General features: G+C 45.4%; 1 protein-coding gene across 1 annotated transcript in view; it reads left to right on the top strand.

Annotated features, from left to right (window-relative positions):
• Positions 1-15,754, top strand: part of LOC307232535 (protein unc-13 homolog B-like) — a gene marked incomplete at its 3' end in the record, with an annotated part of 62,498 nt that overhangs the window by 3,829 nt on the left and 42,915 nt on the right. Inside the window, exons 3-9 of the mRNA XM_080003576.1 lie at positions 4,130-4,349; positions 6,070-6,297; positions 9,580-9,721; positions 10,292-10,461; positions 11,523-11,638; positions 11,858-12,021; positions 13,645-13,795. Coding sequence (XP_079859702.1) covers positions 4,130-4,349; positions 6,070-6,297; positions 9,580-9,721; positions 10,292-10,461; positions 11,523-11,638; positions 11,858-12,021; positions 13,645-13,795 — 1,191 coding nt within the window. The remainder of the gene's footprint in view (positions 1-4,129; positions 4,350-6,069; positions 6,298-9,579; positions 9,722-10,291; positions 10,462-11,522; positions 11,639-11,857; positions 12,022-13,644; positions 13,796-15,754) is intronic.

Below are 15,754 nucleotides of genomic sequence, written 5' to 3'. Positions count from 1 at the left end.
TTTGCCTTGGGATCAGTGACTACCAGAGGAAAAACTGGGAGGGAGTATTAGAAAAAGTAAGTGCCCGATTGTCTAGATGGACCTGGGTCCTGCCCCAGTTGTCCTATAGTGGGAGGGCTTTGGTTGCAAACCACCTCATTGCTTCCATGCTCTGGCATCGTTTTACTGTTCTGGAACCACCGGATGCACTCGTGAAGGAAATCCAAAAGAGACTGATCAGCTTGTTCTGGCGAGGATATCACTGGAGACCTTCAGTTCTGTATCTACCAGCGGTGGAAGGAGGCCATGGACTGCTTGACGTCCGCAGCCCCATCATAGCCTTTCATTTGCAGACGGCACAACAGCTTCTCTACCGCTGGGAACAGGTGTGGACAGAGATGGCATGCTTGGTGTTACAGAAAGAAAAAAACACGGGCTACGATAAGCACCTGTTTTCTTCTCAAATTGGATGAGATTGACCAATCTGAGACAACTCCTTTTTATCGGTCAGTTTTCAATGCATGGACAAAAGTTTTAGAAGCTGAGAGAGACAGCTCAAAACCATATGGCCACATTGGTGAGGAACTTCTAACCAGAGCTGGACTGACGAAGCTGGCCCACTTGAGATCTGGAGGACAGTGGAAAACCACCAGCACTTCAAGTGAAGAGACTGGGAAGAGACTGGTATTAAATGAAGTCGCTTTCTACAGAGAATGCTTGAAGAGGTCTCATGCTCAGTTCCTGGGCACTTCAGGCAAGCAATGGGGATGGAGGCTCTTGTGGACCCAAGCAGTGATGCAGCCAGTCTTTACTTCAGTGACCATCTGTGCTGCAGTGGAGGAGCATCAACAAGAGGGTGGAATGATTCTCTCATTTCACCCACCGCCGCTACATCATTTCTCTGACACATCCAAAAAGGCTCTGTACTACATCGGTGTTGAAATTCTGAACAAACAGTCTCTCGAGGGAGTACCAGAGTCAAAGCGGTCAGGGGTGTTTGGACCAGGCTCACCCCCCTGAGGCGGCTGGAGGTCCCTGTACAAGCCTCCGATAGAGAGGCGCACCGCGGATCTACGTTGGAGGACTGTGCACGGGGCGGTGGCGACGAACAGACCCCAGGCCCCTGGAGACCCCAGTGTCGGGAACAGCCGTCCTTTCTGCCAAAGCGAAGAAGCTCTGGAGCACCACTGGTGGAAGTGTCCTAGACTGAGAGAAATAACTTCTCTATTAAAACAGCTGTTGAGTGGGCTTGGAGAGAGGCGAGACCAAATGTTTATTTATTTTTAATATTTTGTCCAAAATACAGTGCATCTCCACGTAGATGTGTTAGCCTGCTCAGCTTCACAACAGCTCAGGCAAAAATGAGCATCTGGCTGACCAGACCAAACAAACAAAAAGGGACGGGATCTATCGATCCTCAACTGATGTTCAGAGGGCTTGTTGCAGCTCGCCTCAGGGCAGAGTTTGCATGTTAAAAATGTCTCAAGCTTGGATGCTTTTGTTGAAATTTGGGAACTGAGAGGTGTGTTCTCCACCATAGTCACAGAATCACTGATTTTGTCTGTTTGATGGTGAGCGCAGTAATGTACATTAATGTTAATGGTGCTTTCAGTACTACCTTTTCCATTTATTTACTTATTTTATTAGGTTGTCTTGATGCTCTGTTTTAACTAAGACACTTGAACCAATAAAGGATTTGTCTCTCGCTCTCTCTCTCTCTCACACACACACACACACACACACACACACACACACACACACACACACACACACACACACAGATGAAAGATACTCGGTATATATAATTGTGTTTTTGCAAGCTGTCAGCCAAATGCCAAATAATGGGATTTTGGATTAACTTAACTTTTTACTTTCGTACAGCTCACACACACACACACACAGACACACACACACACACACACACACACACACACACACACACACACACACACACACACACACACACACACACACAAACACACACTCCTCTTACTACTTTTTGCTGTTATTATTCAGGGCTTTGTGCTCCTTATAATTGTAATAATCCCGGATTGATTCTCTGCAGATAAGAGCAAGATGGAGGCTTCGCTGTGTGTGTGTGTGTGTGTGTGTGTGTGTGTGTGTGTGTGTGTGTGTGTGTGTGTGTGTGTGTGTGTGTGTGTGTGTGTGTGTGTGTGTGTGTGTGTGTGTGTGTGTGTCTAGGGGGGAGAGGAGAATGTGTATTTGTTTTTATTTCTGTATGGGTGCCCCAGTGTATGTGCGTGTGTTATGACTCATGCAGTACACAGTAAGAGTTGTGCTCTCTACCAAATCAAGCTGAGCTTCCTGTTGAGGCCTCTTCTCTTCCTGTGGAGCAGAACACACACCTTCACTGGGACACACATGCGCACACGCATACACACACACACACACACACACACACACACACACACACACACACACACACACACACACACACACACACACACACACACACACACACACACCTATTCTTTTATTCTTCCTTCTCCCTCTCTCACTATAATTTCCTCACACAGCGTTGGGCTTCTAAATGCTGCCGCACCTGCTATTGACACGTAATTTTTCCTCTATACTGGACAGGCTTTTTACCAGGTCCTTGGGGTGCTTGAATTTTGTCATCAGAAATGTACTTATACCTGGAATACCTTGAAAATAGCCTTTTTTTATGGTAAAGTACTTGAAACCTGTGATATTCCCCCTGTTATTCAAATTGTAACGTAATGTAAAAAACCTCCAGAATCGCTTTTATGACATAGATTACCCCAGGGACATTTAATCCAGCATGGTTGGACATATAATTTATAATACTTATAATAGTAGATGAAGATGAGATGAATCATAAGATATACTCATATAAATAATAGACAATTCGATCATATCATATTTTAATTAATAGAGATCACCTTAAATATTCATTATTTGTTTTGTGTGAAGTAGTGCTTAAAAAAGTACTTGAAAGTCCTTGAATTTCATTTTGTAATGCCAGAGAGAACCCTAAATGGGAACACTGAGTAAAACTCGTGCACCCCAAACTTCAGCGACCTCGCCAAATAAAACGGTTTCACTTAATTCTCTGGAGTGACGTGTTCGATTTACGTCTCAACGTTTCTGATAATAGCCGTGTGTTTTTCTTGCAGAACCAGGATATCGACCGGCGGTCGTACGCTTTCAGTTCACTTGTCTCCTCGCAATACGATGACACACTTGCGGCAGGAAGTCTAAAAAATTGTTTTGTTTGTCAGACGGGAATGTGGAAAACAAAAGTAAGATCAAAAATTTGTGGGAGATGGCATTCAGTTGTAAATGATGTGCTCGTCGAAGGGGAGAGATTAAGAATGGAAAGCACATATTTTATTGAAGGGGATTTTTAAAACATCTGATTAAAAAGAAAAACACTTGAAATTGAAGAAAGTGATACATGTGCTCCATGTGACCAGACCTCTAATTTGACACGGGAGGCGGTTGGTGCAATTAAAGTAACGAGCATCGACTCCCAGCGCCGCTCGCATCCTCACGTCCTTTTCTCCTCGCGCTATCGCTCTTTCTCATCCTTCTCTCGTCCGTCCCCCATCTCATTCTTCCCATTTTTTAGCCTGCGAATTCCATCTCTCCCCTTTTCTTTCTTCTTCCTCTTCTTCTTCTTCAAACACCTCACCTTTCCCTTCCCCGCCTCCACTCTCTCTCTCTCTCTCTCTCCCCCTCTCCCCCTCTCTCTCCCTCTACCTGTTTCTACCCTGTTGATTCCAAATCTTCCTTTCAGCTTTCCTCTTTGTCACTCCATCTCTCCTCATCCTTTCTCTCTCTCTCTCTCTCTCTCTCTCTCTCTCTCTATCCACGCTGCCGCTGGCAACCAGCTCACCCGGAGGCGCTACATGAGTCTTGTGCCACAGTATCTCAATTCAACACCGTTAGATTGTTTAAGGATGGATGGATGAGGGAACGAAGGATCTTTTGATGGACGCAGATTTGATGTGTTGCCTCGGCCTGGCACCTTCACTCCAGCCCACCACCTTCACTTTTATTCCCTCACTCCCGCCCATCTCTCCTCTCGCCCTCTCTTTTCTCCCCCTCTCCTCTCTCTCCCTCTCTCCACCTCTCCCCTCTCACCCCCTCCGCTCCCCCAAAGCAGAAGACCCACGTGTACAGGAAGACCCTGCAGGCGCTGATCTACCCCATCTCGTGCACGACGCCCCACAACTTTGAGGTGTGGACGGCGACCACGCCCACCTACTGCTACGAGTGCGAGGGGCTGCTGTGGGGCATCGCGCGGCAGGGCATGCGCTGCGCCGAATGCGGGGTCAAAGTTCACGAGAAGTGCCAGGAGCTGCTGAACGCCGACTGCCTGCAAAGTGAGTGGAGCTAAATTAATGATCCACCTGTTGGCAGGGTCGGTGGACAGATCGGGAGGGAGCAAGGCCGGGGGGAGGGCTATTGATTTTGGTTTCTCCGTCCCGGTGGTCCTCCCGCATGCAGGGCTGGAGCATGTTGCTTGCTTCTGTGGGGTTTTTTTGAAATCCAGAGTTTCGCTCTTTGATTTTTTTTTTGATTTATATATACTTTATTTATCACGACCTGAGAGGCGAGCTTGAACTTCTTGGAATTGGAGGTAGAAGCTCCAAGTTTCTTTACCTAGATGTAAGAGAGTGGTAAGTCGGGCACAGCGCAGTGTGCAAAGGTAAACCAGGGCTCCAGACTATTTTTTTCCCACTAGTAGCACTGGAGCTCCCCACTGACGATTTTGGGAGCACCAGCGCAAAATTTAGGAGCACCACTGAAAACTGACATACAATGCAACACATTGATATTTTTTCCATTTTAACATACTGATAAATAACAATGTGCTGTTTTATTTAAAAGGAAAAAGCACAAAGTGAAGTAGTGCTTTGACAGAAGACATCATTAAGTTAAATTGTGCTTTTTAAACACCAAATAATAAATAATAATAATAATTAAATAATAATAATAAAAAAAATAAACAAATGTAAACAAGGTATGCGGTCAGTGAATTGCTGTCATTGACGACCATGACGAGAGCCTCAGCTCTCTCTCACACACACACACACACACACACACACACACACACACACACACACACACACATACACACACACACACACTAGGGCTGTCAAACTATGGTCAGATATTTTAATACTATTCGAATTGTAAAAAGAAAATGACGTTCAAATATGAATATTTAAAAATATTAAAAGATATATATGCAGTGTTTCAGCAGACATAATATAAAAAAATGTTGCGCGCATTAGTCAACATACATCCTCTTTGTGCGCGCAAGTGAATGAGCTTTGTACGAGGCTCCTTTTTTTTTTTTATCCACCAGCTGAGCAGGTGCAGGGACAGCTTTATGCTCATTACATTTAAAAACAAAAAAACAAAAAAACATACAAACGTCTCCCAGTGTTCTGGGAGAGGCTCGATCCATCCGGACGCTACAGGTGTTCCAGGCTCTGCCAGCAGCACACGCCCCGCACAGCCGTCCCACCCCTCGGTCTGGGTCTCTGCTCCCTGAAGGGAGGGGGGTGGAAGGAGGAGGACGTCGGCTGGGGGCCGCGATTGAAAAATGTAAATTTTGCACGATCTCCCAACACACACACACTAATTCCTGCTCCCTCCTAGTGTTTGACATGATATACGATGCAGATTAAAAAAAAAAAAAAAACTTCAGCATATTTGTAAGCCGCGCTGGTGCTCCTGGTTAAAAGATTTAGGAGCACTGTCTCCAAAAATGGTCGCCGAATGTGACTAGATGTTCGCAGTCTGGAGCTCTGTAAACATGAGGTAATCTCTATGCATCAACAGTGCAACAATTTTCTGGATTGTAAAATGAAAATAATGTGCATCCAGTGGGAGAACACAAGACCATATATATATATATATATATATATATATATATATATATATATACTGTGCATTGAATAATGTACATATACTGTGCATTGAATAATGTACATATACATATTTCAAATATAATATATTATGTATAAAATATAAATATTCCTACAGTATATGAGGAAATAAAATGGCTGCATAAACGCCTTAATCGCTTCTCAGGAGCCGCAGAGAAGAGCTCCAAGACCGGCACCGAGGACCGGACCCAGCACATCATCACGGCCATGAAGGACCGCATGAAGATAAGGGAGAGGAACAAGCCGGAGATCTTCGAGGAGATCCGCGGGGTGTTTGGCATCACCAAGCTGGTCCACGCGCAGCACATGAAGACCATCAAGCAGAGCGTCCTGGACGGGACCTCCAAGTGGTCGGCCAAGATCGCCATCAACAGTACGTCCGCCCGAAACCTGGGTGCTTGGGCTTCTTCGGCCCTCATGTTAAAATGTGGCTGCGTACACAAATGCCTCTTATGTGGGCACGCCTATATAGTTTTATATCATCTTACTTAAAATGCTGGAAACAAAGAGAACGGAGAGCAAAGACTTTTGCACAGTGTTGTGTTGGTAGAGCGAATCTTGGAGGTTTTGATGTTGTGTTTTTCAAGGTCAGGGGTGCTTGAAAAGCGGTCAACGCTCAGGTCTTGAAATTATGAGAAACAACACACAAATAAACACTTAGGGAATGTCAATTGAATCCGAATAGATATGTTTTGGAAAAAGCGACTGATCATAGATTAATTGTTAAAACTACATTTCCCCCAGCGGGCGGTGTTGGGCGCTGTTGGTGCAATCAGATTGATGGTGCAGCTCACAAACACACCTCACTGAATCACCTTTATTACACTTTGAACAAATAGTGCCAAAGGCCAGCTGAGCTCCATGCGCCGCTGACGGAAAGTAGTTTTTCCTGGTGCTCTGTTCACAGAGTTGACCAACATTATCCCCTGGCAAGTGGGGTAGACCCCACTGGGGTAGTAAAGTCGGCACAAACTTTGCCTCTGTAACTTTTTGATGGATGCCACATTCTTCCAGATACAAATAAAAAGGAAGAGCGCTGAAGGGCACAAGCCGGACGCTAATCCATTCAGCAGTCTAATAAACTTGGTCGCTAGAAGCTTCTTTGGTCGGGGATGAGTTGTGCGGGGTGCACCTCTGATTCGGACATGAATCAGCGGTGCTCACCTCTCTCTGAGACAGCGCCGTGCAGAGAGGGGAGGGGGTGAGTGAGGAAGGACGGAAGTGTTCCCGTTACCCAGTGTTTTGTTCGGACTCCCAATGTGCTGGCTGTCCTCTAATGAATTCAACTATAAAACATAATAATAACAATAATAATAATAATAATAATAATAATAATAATTAATAATAATAAAGGCCTTTACACACAGAGAACAACATGAATAAATGACACAAAATTGGGAATTTGACACCGCCGACATATTCACACCAACCGCGGCACAATTTTGCCAATGAATGATATAGGTCCTTAAGAGAATTCCATAAATAGAGGAAATAGCAAGTATTACTTGGGTACATCCAATTCTGGGAAAGAGTAGAGACCATGGAGTTCCACTGTTTGGTACAAGAGCCGAAACTGTAGCACAGTCACCTTGTACTTGACACTTTATAGTTTGAAACCTCCCTCTGGATTGTGCCGTGTTGAATGTTGCGCGACATCGATTGGTCAGACGTATGCATATTCGGAAGGTGAATCTTTGGAGGAATCAGCCTCGGTCTGAAAACCCAAATAGCACAATTTTGTTTCACGATGTGACTTTTAATAAGAATGAAGCTGGAATTAAAAACAAACAATGACAACAGGGCACAGTCATAACCGCTGCTGTTGCCGTGGTAACTGGCCACTTCACCCCGTGGTGGCAGCAGCGTTGCCATGGCAGGAATCGCACCTTGTCTCCCCTTATCGCCAAAGATGAGTTCAGGCTGGATACAGACACAGGGGTTTCTTTCCAAGCCATTGACAGCCAGCTGCGCCTGCACAACTTGTGAGAATTACTTGATTGATTTAAAACGAGCAACTCGCTGCCACCATACAATTATTTTCAAAATATTTGTTGATTGAACACCAATCATCGTCCAAAGGCTTTTGTGCGCAGGACAAGAAAACAACTGCTCACAAAACCAAGACTGATAATAATTCCTTAATGACAGCCTTTTCACACACAAACTGTTGAAAAGAAACTCCGGCTCCGTCGGTCTGAGGGAAACTTTTTCGGGGGAAAATTCGCTTTTTCGCTTACCCAAATTCATACGAAATTATCAAAACCAATATTTTTATTCGCTGTGATGCGCTCCTTCAAATGAGTTGGGGGGTTGCCAGTTATGAACTGCAATGACTCAGGCCCGATCATCGTCAATACTCAGCTGATTGAACTGGCAACCCACATCTGATAATCACAGGTACCTGCATTTAAAACGACTACGATTATTATTATTATTATTTTTTTTTTACTCTCGCCTAAATAGCTCCGCTTTTGAGATGCTGGAAAGTGTATTTCCCTCATTTCGCAAGAGCTGGCGCCTCTGCACGCTTGCATGGAGCTACAGCATGCGGGGGGAGGGGGCTTCTTTTTCTGGGTCTGGGTAAGATTGACGAAAATGCTAAATTTCCCTTGAATCACTCTGGCTTCTCTCTGGTGGTGAGGGGGCTCCACCCGTTCCGCCCCACGTTCAGCGTCGGGGACCCCACCTCACTGTTAGACAGCAGACAACAGAGACCAAGGATCATTCACACCGCAGCTTTTAGAAGATCCGTTGTACGGAGCGATCCACAGCCGCGTCCACGGCTGCTCCCACACGCCCCACTACCACATTGGTGTAGAATCACAATCCTAAATAAGCAGTCAGTTAAACTAAAACATACTGCGGATATGCTCATGCAAAACTGTGTATTTATGTGTGTGCGCACAGAAATACATACCCAGATTGTACATCCAGTACACATCTATGGAATGCTATGTCATCCACATCTATGTGTTATGCTGCAATCTGTCACGTTATGTAAGCTCACTGGCTGCTCTTTAAGAGATCAGCGGCAAAGTGTTGTTGAAAGTGATTTAACTGGAAGCCGTTTGACTGTAGGTAGCAGCGTGCTCGATGGAAGCCAACACGTTCTGCCCACAGGAACACAGCGGCTCAGCCAGCGCAGAAAGGATTTCGCCGTTTGTCGTGTGAAGGAAGCACTAAGCCCCTTTCAAAGGGTGCATGAAAAAACAGAAAAAAAAAACAAAACAGTTTCTCGTCGGAACACACCAGCGTGTCAGCGGCTGTGGGCTGGACGTTGAGAAGCTAATTGCTGAGAAAACGCTGTTGTTCCACATCTGCTCAACACTGAGTCATGATTGTGTTACGAGGTTTGCGTTGCTGTGTGGGTGATGCCTGGATGGTGGGTGTGTGTGTGTGTGTGTGTGTGTGTGTGTGTGTGTGTGTGTGTGTGTGTGTGTGTGTGTGTGTGTGTGTGTGTGTGTGTGTGTGTGTGTGTGTGTGTGTGTGTGTGTGTGTCACTCATGGTGAGAACGAAAAGTAGTTGAAGAAATAAAGGTGAGCAGTAGGTGTTAGAATGTTGTGCTTACGCAACTTGTAAGCTGGAATCCTGGCGTGCATGTTTGTTTTTCTGTGTGTGTGTGTGTGCGTGTGTGTGCGCGCGTGTGCGTCTCAGTCGTCAGCGCCCAGGGTCTCCAGGCCAAAGACAGGACGGGCTCCAGTGACCCCTACGTCACCATCCAGGTGGGGAAGACCAAGAAGAGGACCAAGACCATCTACGGGAACCTGAACCCCGTCTGGGAGGAGAAGTTCAGCTTGTGAGGACATTTCTGCTCCTGCCTTTTCGGAGATCTAGTACACATAGAGAATATAGAACATACACTACATCAATATTTATTACATATACAGTAGACATACTGTACAGTGTATATATACAGTGTATATAGGTGGATGATAGATATAGAGATATAGACATACAGTGGATATAGGACCTATGGTGCATGTATATAGAACTTACTGAATATAGACCTTACAGTGCCTGGTTATAGACCATACAGTGCATGGATTTAGGATTTATAGTGCATGGATATACAGGAGGACTATAATGCATGGATATAGACCTTACAGTGCATGGATATAGGACTTATAGTGCATGTATATAGGACTATAATGCATGGATATAGGACTATAATGCATGGATATAGGACTATAATGCATGGATATAGGACTATAATGCATGGATATAGACCTTACGGTGCATGGATAGACATGCGGTGCATTGATATAGGACTTATAGTGCACGGATATAGGACTTAGATATGGAGTGCAGTAAGCGGAGTTTGTCCCAAAGTTAGTGTTGAAACTCCCCCCCGTGTGTGTGCCCGCAGCGAGTGTCACAACTCCTCGGACCGCATCAAGGTGCGGGTTTGGGACGAAGACGACGACATCAAGTCTCGCGTGAAGCAGCGTCTGAAGAGGGAGTCGGACGACTTCCTGGGGCAGAGCATCATCGAGGTGCGAACGCTCAGCGGAGAGATGGACGTCTGGTACAACCTGGGTGAGTCGGGGTGTTTCTGTAATATTAACACTTCGTGGCAGGTCCTTGAGTTCAATTTCGTCCTCGGAAATGTAAGTACGCCTGGGATACCTTGAAAATTGCCCCTTTTGTGCTGAAGCACTTGAAAAGTCCTTGAAGATTATGCCAGGATGGCATAATGGTTGGAAATAGACACTTATAATAGTAGATCACGACGAGATTAATAGCATTTATATATATACTATGCAGTATATACTAATATAAATAATAGACGATGAGATTAAGATCATATTATAGTTTAATGAATAAAAATAACATTTAAAATAGACTTGATTTCTTTTGCGTGATCAAATTATTTAAATAGTGCTTTGAACAGTACTTGAATGTCCTTGAATTTCAGTTTAGAAGGATGAAGCCTGATGAAACATTTTTGAGTTTTGTTCGACTTGAAATTTAAATCTCGAGTGACAGCGGCCCACGACAATCCCACAAATCGAAAACCAAGGTACAGCCTCGGCAGAGCAGTGGACATTAAATGTCCTTGACACTGATATGACCATCTATAGGTCATACATAAATAAATATATACGGTATATACACATACTGTATGTATCTTCCATAGTATTAATAGGTCCATAAGTACCCTGAAACAGTGAAGGGGGGATGATCATGGCACAACAGTTTTCATAACATAATTTTGGTCAAAGATTCTCTGAACTTAGTGGGGAAAATTTGAAATCTCAAAGTGCTTTTCCACCACTCGCATGAATTTCAAGATCTGAGATTTACTTGTAATTATGATCATAGTAAATATTAGAAGCAAACATTTATGTTCCGGTCAAGTCGACCGAGATACGTCAGATCCACTCATGACAGAACACATGCGTCTGCAATGCCATCGTAATGCGACGCCAAAACGCTTACTTAAAAGTCATTGAGTGTAAAGGTGTCCTCGATTCGAAACAAACACCGCATTACCGTTCCTCAACTCAAAATGAGAGCGCCCATCTTCTTCCACTGACGGAAAAAAAAACCCGATATGCACTAACTATATAATGTGTGTGTGTGTGTCCTCCGTACAGAGAAGAGGACGGACAAGTCGGCGGTGTCTGGAGCCATTCGGCTGCAGATCAGTGTGGAGATCGAGGGCGAGGAGAAAGTAGCACCGTACCACGTGCAGTACACCTGTCTGCATGAGGTAACACACACGCACACACACACACACACACACACACACACACACACACACACACACACACACACACTTAAATGAACAGCAATCAAGGTTTGAAAAAACAAAAGGTCTAACGGATACCTTTTAGCTGTCTCTAGCTAAAGGACACGCTTTGAAAAGATGTGTTTGGCACTTCCCTCTCTCTCTCTCTCTCTCTCTCTCTCCCTCGCCCCACCCGCGCAGAACATGTTCCACTACTACACGGACGTGGAGGGCGGGGGGATGGTGAAGATCCCGCCGGCCTACGGAGACGAGTCGTGGAAGATCTACTTTGACGAGGTGCAGCAGGAGGTGGTGGACGAGTTCGCCATGCGCTACGGCATCGAGTTCATCTACCAGGCCATGACGTAAGGCCACGCCCCGTGCGTGCGTGTGTGTGCGGGCGTGCGTGTGTGTATACTGTATGTGTGTGTGTGTGTGTGGGCGTGTAGAGCGCAGCAGGCGCGTGGCCGTGACCGGTGCGCCAAAACTGTGTGTTTTCAGATGTAGGTTATGGAGTAAACTAAAGAAGCACCATGCATGGTGGGGACACTTCTCCATCACCCCCCTGTGTGTGTGTGTCCACACTACATGGTACAATCCGGCGCCCATGCACTGCAGTTGAGTGAAGCGGAGCAACAATAAATGTTTAATAATCTATGAATTGGATTTGAACTATTGTTTTTACATAAAGGGATAACACACTAGTTTCCAGCCTTGACTTTCCCTGTCAGTGCAGTGCACTGGTTCGATGCCTGTGAGCACACATACACACACACACACACACACACACACACACAGTACATACAGTACATATGCATACATACACAAATGCACATACATTGTTAATTACCTTGACATTTCATTGTCTCTCAGTCTGTATAATTATGAGTCTAACAACAGATTAGATAAAAGAATTAGAGTGTGTGTGTATTTGTGTGTGTGTGTGTGTGTTTTATGTGTGTGATTAGGTGTGTCGAGTGCTAGATTGTATTCCTGTATTTGTGTCCCTCCACTACATGGTACAATCCTGTGTGTGTGTGTGTGTGTGTGTGTGTGTGTGTGTGTGTGTGTGTGTGTGTGTGTGTGTGTGTGTGTGTGTGTGTGTGTGCGCGTGCGCGGGCGCGCGGGCGTGCGTGTGTGTGTGTGTGTGTATTGAATTGAAAGAATTGAGTTCAATAAGCCAGCAGCATTGACAAAAACAGTGTTTTTTGTAAATTTAAGTTGTGAATCCCGGATGGAAGGGCCCGTCTCTCTCTCCCTCTCTCCCTCTCCCTCACTCCCCGGGAGCAGGGATCAATATCGGAGGCAAATAAAAGGCGAGATTGGGAAAAAGTCGCGGCTCCCGAGAAACGGAGCTCGCGTTCTCCGCGTTTCAGCGCCTCGCGCCTGAGCCGCGCTTTGACGCCTCCTGGAGCGGAAGCCGAACGAGATCGTATCGTTGAGCAAACACGCGCCCCGCGTCGCGGCACGGGCCCCGGGGCTGATTGCGTCCCGGCGCGAACCGCGCTCGTGCAGTGCAAGCCGGGACTGCCGGTGACGGGTGAATCACACCTGAACGACCACTTGGGAGCAGAAGGAGAACCGGGCCGAGCGTTTGTAGCCAGACAGAAGAGCATGAGTCCTCCTCTGCTCCACCTCTCTTTACGCCCCTCCCTCCCCCACCCTTCCCTCCTCGCCCTCCTTTCCTCCCTGGTTCCCTGCCCCCCCCCTTCCATTCCCCACGTCTCGCTCTCCGCCTCACCCTCCCTCTCTCCCCTCCCGTCTCTCCCTCTCCTCCCGCCCCCCTCTCCCTCCTTCCCTCTTTCTATTCCCTTCAGTCAGTTGCATTGGCACCAGCATTGCTCAGTCTATTCAATGACTAACTCTCTTTTTATTATTATTGTTTGCTGTTTGAGGTCATTTATCGTCCTTTAATTAAATCGTCTTTTGAATTCTAAAATCTTTTTCTTTCTCTCCCTCCGTCGCTCCACCTCTCCCTCCGCCCTCAGTCACTTCTCCTGCCTGTCCTCCAAGTACATGCTGTCGGGGTTGCCGGCGGTGATGAGCACGCTGCTCGCCAACATTAACTCCTTCTACGCCCATCCCACCGCCTCCACCAGCGTCTCCGCCCAGGACCGCTTCTCCGCCTCCAACTTCGGGGTGAGGTGGTCCGCCACACGCGGACGCGCACACGCCCACACGCACACACACACACACACACACTCAGAAAACAAACACGGATGAACGCACACACACACACACACATGCTCACACACAGAAGCCAGGGCACAAGGAGCCACGTCATCGTGAGGTTTGTATCTGAGACACGTCTTCTTTTATTCCCCGGTGTTTTGTCCTTATATTGTTTGTGTTTTGCATTTTTAATATAACGCTCATATGAGCACCCCTGCACTGCTGCGCCTCGACAAGGTGTCACATCCAACTCTATTTTTTGCGACTGTGTCCGGATACACTCAGTCTTAAATCAATTAACACGGCAATGTATTACTTGGCAAATGGCGACAGTCACAGGCTTTAATATTAAAAACATTTTTTAATCTTCTCTCATGTTAAGGCATTGTTTTTCATTTCCATCTGAGAGTGAGATGCAGACAGTACACAACGTCTAGGCCAGGGCCCTCAAACTACCGGCATGGGGGCCAGATCCGGCCCGTGAGACAATTTATACGGCCCCCCGCGTCTTTATAATTTATTGTTCAATCTGGACTGCAATACTTTTTTTTTTTTTTCACAATTTTGATTTTTTTTTTACCCCAGTCCTTTATTTCAGAGTAATCATTCCATTTTCAAGCGAGGCTGCAAAATCAGAGCATAAAAACATTTAATTTCACATAACTATACACCTTGTCAAACATGAACTCCTGAGCTTAGATCAACAGCGGCACACGTGACACCTGACACTACGGCGTCGAGTAGGATTCAGCAGTCTGATATGAGTATTTGACTATTCTTGTTTTTTTTTTCCTCTCGATTCATAGACTTTCAGGGAATTTGGGTTTCAGAGTCCACGTAAACATAGTCAAGTTCAACAGTCTTGTGTCTTGTGAACATTTTTTAGGATTTTAACCCAATAATACATGAAGACAGCTGCATATGACGCCGGTCGGCTGGTTTGAATTGATCGATTGATCGACTGCCGCACCACTACGTACGTGCGGATTTGTCTGAATGATGTGTCTGAATAATGAGACACACGGATTTCTAGTCAAACAAAACTATAAACGTCTTTATTTCGTTTTAACTAGATATGTGAACGTGTAATAAACAAATTAAACTTTTGCCCTCTTCAGATCTTCACAATTAACACAGCTTATATAAGATTAAACACTCGCTATATTCATATTTTATAATTCCCATTCTTTATTTATAAGTCAATATTGTAATATACTCCCACTGAATTTTTGTAAGATCTATAATGTTTTTATCTTGTTATTGTAATGCACATTGACAATTGAAATATTCTCCACATTGGGCAAAGTGTGCTTAAATGACAGTTTTGCACCTGCACGGTTTATTATAATTAGTTATAGTTTATTCAATGTATTGTAGAAAAACTGGAGGTTTTCTTCCGCCGCTGTTGAAGCGGGCCCCCCTAGGAGAGAACAAGCTGGCCAGTGGCCCCCAGGTACTTTGAGTTTGAGACCCCTGGTCTAGACGATCTCTTTGGAACCAACCGGGAAACAAAAGGCATCACACCTTGGCCCAGGCAGCCTTGCTTTCAGAGGAGAGTCTCCTTTAGAGAGGGGGGGGGACGGTCCCGACCCAATCTCAGACTCTCTGAACTGAAGTGCGGTTAACACTGCCTCCGGCGTCATTCTGAGGTCTGTTTGTCATTTGTTCGTCAGTGTTTCTTAAAATTTGCTTTAAAACACTAAACGATTCCCACAACGTACACAGACCTGCCAACCTGCACGCGCTTTGCAACCTGCACGCGTTTTGTGTACCAAACACGCCATTCTTGGTCAAAATACACAGGTATGAAATCCCAGCTGAAACCACGCATATATATATATATATATATATATATATATATATATATATATATTTATTATTGTCATTTATCTGCGGAAATCAAATCAAGACAAAACAATACCGTGC

Source organism: Zeus faber (assembly GCF_960531495.2).
Source record: "Zeus faber genome assembly, chromosome: 7".
NCBI classification, from domain to species: Eukaryota; Metazoa; Chordata; class Actinopteri; order Zeiformes; family Zeidae; genus Zeus; species Zeus faber.
This window is presented reverse-complemented; position numbering and strand designations above follow the sequence as displayed.